We start from the raw sequence: 7,746 nt of genomic DNA, 5'->3' as shown, positions 1-7,746 counted from the left end.
ATACAGCACATTTTTATCCACTTATATGTTGAGGGACACCTAAGCTTAATATCCATAGCTTGGCTGTTGTAAACAGTGCTACTATATATATGGCTGTGCAAGTATATCTATTGTGTGCAGACTCCATTCCTTCAGATGTATGCCCAGGCATTGTATATCAGGATCATATGGTAGTTTTCATTTTTTGAAGAACCTCCATACTGTATGATTTTCACTAATTTACATTTCCAACAAAAGTATATAAGGGTTCCTTCTTCCCTGCATCTTCACCAGCATTTGTTGTTTGTCTTCTTGATGACAGCCATTCTGGCTGGGATAAGATGAAGTCTCTATGCCATTTTGATTTCTATTTCCTTTATGACTAAGGATATTGAGCATTTCTTTATGTATTTTGGCTATAAGTACTTCTTTTGAGAACCGTCTGCTCAATTCATTTGCTCATTTTTCAATTGGATTATTTATTTTTGGCTTATTTTTGGAACTCTTTATACATATCAGATATTAATCAATTATTTGATGAATAACTGGAAAACAGTTTCTCCCATTCTGTATGCTTTCTCTTTAATATGGAAATTATTTCTTTTGATGTACAGAAACTTTTTAATTTGATGCAATCCCTTTTAACAACTCTTGCTGTCATTTCCTGAGCAGTTGTAGTCCTGTTCAGAAAGTTATTGCTTATGCTTATATTTTGGTGTGTTTCCCCTATGTTTTCCTGTAATAGTTTCAATGTTTTAGGTCTTTCATTAAGATCTTTCATCCATTTAGAAGCGATTTTTGTACAGGGTGGTAGATAGGGATCAAGTTTTAGTTGTCTACATGTAGATATCCATTTTTCCCAATACCATTTGTTGAAGAGGCTATCTTTCCTCAAGGTATGGTTTTTGGCACCTTTGTCAACCATCAAGTGGCTGTAGGTATGTATGCTCATGTCTGAGTCTTTTATTCCACTGATTTTCATGCCAGTACCAGACTGTTTTGTTTCTTCATGAAGCCTTCTCCAGGAGTATCAATTCCTTCCACTAGTCAGAGGAGAGGGAACAGACATCAATGACAAAAGGAATTCAAAAACAATCCAGATATTTAAGTGTAATTTTAAAAAGCAATTGGAAACTACATCTATATCCCTAATAATGATAGATAAGAAAGAGCTAGGATAGTTACAGCATAAATTAGGAATTTAAAAATTAATAAAGGTGAAAATATTAATGCTTAAGTAATATAAAGAAGAGAGGTACACATGCACAGGGAATTAATGTGAGTCAACTCCCTGTATAGCTATCCTTATCTCAACTAGCAAAACCCCTTGTTCCTTCCTATTATTGCTTATACTCTCTCTTCAACAAAATTAGAGGTAAGGGCAAAATAGTTTCTGCTGGGTATTGAGGGGGTGGGGGGAGCGGGAGGGGGTGGAGTGGGTGGTAAGGGAGGGGGTGGGGGCAGGGGGGAGAAATGACCCAAGCCTTGTATGCACATTTGAATAATAAAAAAATAAAAATAAAGAAGAGAGGTGAGGAAAGAATAAAGAGAGAATAAGACAGGAAAGGGAGGGAAAGTATATGTGTTGATGATTGATGGTTTAAGAAATAATAATGAGGGAAAACACACAAAAACCAATAAAGAAATAAAACATTTAAAAGGAAAAACAAAAAGTCAGTATTTCTTCTTTCTCAAAGAGATGGAAAATGAAGATGCTATGTTTTGTTTTGCTTTTTAAACAAGCTTGTAATTTTGAAGTTTACTTGGTCTGGGGGAGTCTAGGGTGGTATCAAGCCACTTTTTGTCCGAAGTACAAACGGGTTAGATCAGAAAGAGCTGTTTGCATATGGAGCCTTGTCCTGCCTTTCCCAGGGCAGGAGTGCCTGAGTCTGGTGGGAGTGGAGTCTCTTTCCTAGCACTAGCATGCTGGTGCCTCCACTTCACACACAGATGACCTTGTTCCTCTTCCTGCAGGTTGGGCCACAGTTCCCAGCTGTTAAGACCCTCAGTGTCCCTCTGTAATGTGACCCTTTCTACCCACCTAGCAGATCAGTGTCTGCAAATCTGTGTCAAGTCATAACCAGATTCTTAGACACACAATGATACTCAGGTAGTCGCTCACTTAGCTTGGGGGGCCAGAGTTATGGGGCTTGGAGATATAAAAATGCCAGGATTCTGCTCTCCCCAGTTCATAGGTTTGATCAAGACCTCTTCAACATGGTTCTCCACCACAGCATCAGTGAATAAGCCAGGAAATGCAGAGGGCTCTTCTGCTTGCTGCACAGATCACACATCTCCCCACTAAAGTCATACTTTTTCAGAGAGCCAGGCCATGCAATTGTGGAGCTTGCTGAGGTGTTCCCTTTCTTTTTCTCAAAGCCCCACTGTGGGGATTCTTCCCCCTTTCCTACTGTTGTGTCTAGCACCCAATGTCAGGATCCACTGCTTTATCTACAATTTTGAAGTGCTACATTTCTGGATTTCACCACATCTCTACTGTCTACTGTTTACTGTTGCACTCTTCTGCTTTTCTAAGCTCCCCACCTCTTCTTTCAGCCACACAAATGATGCTTTGTTCAGAGTCACGGAGACAAAGGAAAGTGCTAGTTCCCTCTAGTTCATCATCTTTCTTCCTCCATACTCACTAATTTTTAGCATTAACCCACTTTCCATGACCTCACTGATCAAGTTTTGATAAACTAGCATAAAAGACTGCACAGACTTCTAGAATAATGAATGCTACTAATGACATATCTCCATGTGAAAACTTACTAATAAGTCAAGCATGTTTAAACAAGAATACATACTGAGAAATATGCTGTTAGGAAATTTCATCATTTTGTGAACATCATAGCGTATACTTAAACCTACATGGTGTAGGTCAATCACTTGATGAATCCTGTTGAGACAAAGACTCAGTAAGCATAAGATACATGAGGCTACTGCCAGTATAATATAGCATACCATTATACAGTAAATTTTTTATAAGTGGGAAGAATATAAAATAATGACAAATAGTAAAGTATGGCAAATATCTAAACAATAACCTACTTTTTATTGTCACTTGCAGGTATCATATACTGTGCATAATTGTATTGCTATGTTTTTAAACAACTAGCAAAGTAGTAAATTTGTTTTCACCAAGATCACAATAAACATGTGAGTAATGCATTTTGCTACAATGTTAGGACACAAGGTCACTAGATAAATGGAATGTCTAACTCTGTCAAGATCTTCAGGAACCACTGTCATATATTCAGTTTAGCATCAACTAAAATATCATTCTGCTATGCAGGAATATTAAAAATGAGCAAATACTCAACTTCTAATGGAGTAACTTTAAAGCACAAACAAAATCTTGATTTTGCTCAATAAGATCCAACTCATGGTGGGTAGTCAGAAAGGGGAACAGTGATAAGGCACATGTGGATTGAGAAATGAGACCCATTAGGTAGAAAGTTTTAGTAGCCCTTCACCAGAGGAAAAGAGAGGATAACTTCAGCTGCTCTGCAGAAGTCACTGGCTTCATAAGAAGGATCCTTTGCCCCTGAAAAGTCTGACCAGTGCCCCCTTCATGTCCTTGTTCTGCAAGCTGTAAATGAAAGGGTTTAGCAGGGGAGTCACCACTGCGTACATGACAGCAGCTGCTGTATTATCAACCACTGAGTTGGAGGAAGAGGATGAGGGGCACAGATAAGCCTTGATCACAGTCCCAAAGAACAGGGAAACCACCACAAGGTGGGAACCACAGGTAGAGAAGGCCTTGAGCCTTCCCTGAGCAGAGGGGACTCTGAGGAGAGCAGTAACAATGTAGATATAAGAGACCAGGATGAGAAAAAGGGGGATTAATATGACTGTGCCCCCCAAGAAGAGAATCACAAGCTCTTTGACCTGGGTATCAGAGCAAGAGAGCATCAGCAGGGGTCCCAGGTCACAGAAGAAGTCAAGAATGATCTTCTTCGAGCAGAAGGACAGACGGAATAAAAGGAAAGTGTAGGTCATGGCAACAAGATTTGTCAGGGCCCAGCAGGCAGTCACCATGAATGTGCAGCGCAATAGGTTCATGATCATTGTGTAGTGGAGAGGGTGGCAAATGACTACATAGCAGTCATAGGCCATTGTGGACAGGAGAAAGCTGTCCATAACCCCAAAAATCAAGAAGAAGTAGAGCTGTGCCAGGCATCCTGCATAGGAGATGGACCTGCTCTGGGTCTGGATGTTCACCAGGGCCTTGGGCACAGTGGTGGAGGTGAAAAGGATGTCTGCACAAGACAGGCTGGCAAGGAAGAAATACATGGGGGTGTGGAGACGTGTATCAGCAGCAATGGCCAGGACAATGAGCAGGTTCCCAGCTACGGTGATGATGTACATCCACAGGAACAGCAGGAAGAGGATGCGCTGCTGCTCTGGGTTCTCTGACAGTCCCCAGAGGAAGAACTCGAAGATGCTGCTCTGATTCTCTCCAGCCATGAGACAAGGTCAGAGGAAGAGATCTCAAGTGAACCCCTTGAAACTGTAAAATGTTTCACTTCAGGCAATCAGTGAGCATGCCATTCTAGGAGCTCTAGAGATAAAGACAATACATTGTATTGACCACCTGCTATATGCACAGTAAATTATTATTGAAGCTACAAAATACACTGTTCTAGAAGGTGTAGGATGCAAAATTTATGGAATTGAAATAGATTGTTGCTTGATTTCTCTACATCCTTGTCTGAAAATACGTCTTTACTTGTATTTTCTTTTCTTTCCACTATATACTCCCAGGAATTTAAGAAGCTTTCAGTAATTCATTCATTCTATGGATTTTAAGTGCCAACTCTGGATCTGGTACAATGCCAGGTAAATAAAAAGTGATATACTACTCAGGCAGGCACTCTACCACTTAAACCGTGCACCCAGCCCTGCAAGTGATAGTCTTTAACCTCAGACAATTTTCAATCGAATAGCATAGATATAAGTATCTACATTAAAGTCTTATTTTCACTCAGACTCCCCTACCCATTCACATCACTTTTAGACCCCAGGCTGGATGTTTTCTGATCCATCAATTCCCAAAATCAAATTTTCTGAAGAGAAAATTTCATATTACCTATTCTTACAGAAATAAGTATTCAACAATCAAACAATTAAGTGAAGATTTATAGTACAGATTACTTAAGGTGTCAATGAAACACCTAAGAAGAAATCATAACCTCTAGTCTCCAGAACTAGAAGTTGTATCAAATGGGGGGGGGTGGGGAGAGAGAGAGAGAATGCATGATAGAAACAAACCAACGCAGAATAAAAAGGCTTCTGGGAAGTAAATGTGGTTGAGAGATTTACCAGATAGGTGTGGACAGCACAGTGAAGCAAACTCTTGAGCAAAGGCCAGGAGGTGGGAAGTCCTGAACAGGCTCAGGAATAAGCATGGGCTCAAAGCAGTGGTGGATTTGGGATAATTGGCTGAGATAAAGTGGGAAAAGGAATGAACAGAGTATCCAAATTGGGAAACTTTTGAATGGAAAGCAGAATTTGGAATTTTATTTTATATGTTATAATGGGTCACTAAACTATTTGTGCTGATAATGATGTCAGTGTTTAAGTAATCCTAATGTATGAAAATACTGCTCTCCTCCAATGTATGCAACAACTGAGAGTTGACACAGAGATGATCAGGTGGAGACAAAAAAGTTGTCTTTATTACTAAAAAAGAGTAGGTTGGAGAATGTGTTTTAACTGTGTTCACTGAGCTTTTTAGTATACTTCTGAAATTAAATGATTTTTCTTTCTTTCATAGGATCAATGAATAGCTAAAATAATTTGGGATGGTTAAAAATGAAATGATGGGTGAAAGAACAGGAGGCTAATGTGAGCCAAAGAACATAATCTTTATTTCAAACAAGGCAGAACCCAGAACAAAAAGCATTAAGTAAAATGCAGACTGTCTTATAAAAATAAAACCTACATCCTCAATGAAATGATTAAAGATATAATATCCATGATATCTAAGCACCAAATAAAATAGCAGAAAATTTTTGAAGTAGAATCTGTAGCAGATACAAGAAAAAAAGAAACATACTAATAAAAAGAGACTTATATATATCTTTGTCAGTCCAAGTCAGATAAAGTGATTATAAAGTAAGAATAGAGGCCTGGAATGGTGGCCACATCTGTAATCCCAGCTCAGAAGGCCACAATTAAGAAGATTGCATGTCGAGGCCAACCTGACAAAAAGTTAGCAAAGACCTATCTCAATCAATTAATGTGTCATAGTGGTGCATGACTGTGAAAACAATGAAAAATAAAATACATGAGTTAAGCATCTGACACAAAAGGACAACCATAATAAACTGGGGGAAAGCAAGCAAAAGGAAAAATATTAAAAGCCAAAATTGAGTTCAAAATTTGAAAAACTTAATACAGAGTTCTTTGGATAGTTCAACAAATAGTTTGAGCATTTCTGGATATTCACAAGTGAAAGAATGAGTTGGAGCCCCTGCCTCAGATCACACACAAAATTAATTCAAAATGTGTCAAATGTCTAAATGTAAGATCCAAAACTGTGAAAGTCTTAGAATAAAATTCAGACATAACCCTTTATGACCTTGAAGCTTCGTAGATATGATGTGAAAGCACACATCACAAAAATAAAAAATAGATACATTCATATCATCAAAACTTAAAACATGTGCTTCAAAAGATACAATCAAAAAAATAAAAAGAGCTTGAAAAATGTGGGAGAATTTTTTTGCAAATTATATATCTGATGAAGGATTTTTATGTAGAATATATAAATAACAATGACAACTCAACAATAAAAAGACAACTAACTGATATATTTTAGGGATTGGTTCAGAGGCAAGTTTTTCTGAGCAAACTCACTAAAACCACATCAAGGTATGAAATTTTCCTTGAGAGAGTCTCCACAGTAATTTTCTAGAAAGTACAGGTATCTGATCTAGTATTGTCATATGAAGAAAATACTGTCTTTGTAGTTTTGAAGATAATGAAATTGTTCTACATGCAAACAAAAGCCCTCACGCACACCCCTGTACACAAAGAGATACCACTCCACACCTTCTGGGTGGCTAACAGGACATCAAACAACAAGAGCTATCAAGGATCCAGAGAAACTGAAACACTCCAACACTTCTGGTCAGAATGTATATTGATAAAAGGACTTTAGAAAATAGTGTGACAGTCCCTCAAAAGGCTAAACATAGGGTTACTCTAAAATCCAGCAATTCTACCCTCTCAGTATACTCAAGAAAAATGAAAATATACATCCACACAAGAACTTGTGCACAGGTGTTCTTAACAGCATTTTAAATAACAGACAAAAAATAAAAACAAGTCAAATGCCTACAAACTGGTGAATGAATAAGTAAAAGTGTGGCATATCCATATAATTAAATAATGTTTGACATAAAAAGGAATGAAATACTGATACATGCTACAACATGTATGGACCATGAAAACATTATGTTTTGTGAAAGAATCCAGTCACAAAGGACCCCATATTGTATACATCCATTTTCATGAAATATCCAGAATAGGCAAATGTATGTGCAGAAAGTAAAATAGTGATAGCTAGGGACTAGGAAATACAGGCAGTGGGGGTGTTGGCTAAGAAGTGTGGGTTTCTTTTTTGGAGTGATGAAATCTCCAGATTAATGTATATCTCTGAATATACCAAGTCATTGGCCTGTATACATTGAATGTGTGAGTTGGCAGTACAGAAATTATAAAATATCTGGAAATAAATCTAACTAAAGATGGGAAAGC

At 38.0% G+C, this 7,746-nt stretch overlaps 1 protein-coding gene across 1 annotated transcript; it reads right to left on the bottom strand.

Annotated features, from left to right (window-relative positions):
- Positions 1 to 3,504: 3,504 nt before the first annotated feature.
- On the bottom strand, positions 3,505 to 4,449 carry LOC109675788 (olfactory receptor 1P1-like). Its single transcript, XM_020152404.2, has one exon. It carries the CDS (start codon positions 4,447 to 4,449, stop codon positions 3,505 to 3,507), a length of 945 nt encoding a protein of 314 aa, XP_020007993.2.
- Between the last annotated feature and the right edge of the window lie 3,297 nt (positions 4,450 to 7,746).

Source organism: Castor canadensis, chromosome 11, assembly GCF_047511655.1.
Source record: "Castor canadensis chromosome 11, mCasCan1.hap1v2, whole genome shotgun sequence".
NCBI classification, from domain to species: Eukaryota; Metazoa; Chordata; class Mammalia; order Rodentia; family Castoridae; genus Castor; species Castor canadensis.
This window is presented reverse-complemented; position numbering and strand designations above follow the sequence as displayed.

Bases quoted from the DNA above. Each gene is read 5' to 3' on its own strand.
- LOC109675788 (XM_020152404.2), bottom strand. From the start codon at position 4,449: ATGGCTGGAGAGAATCAGAGCAGCATCTTCGAGTTCTTCCTCTGGGGA.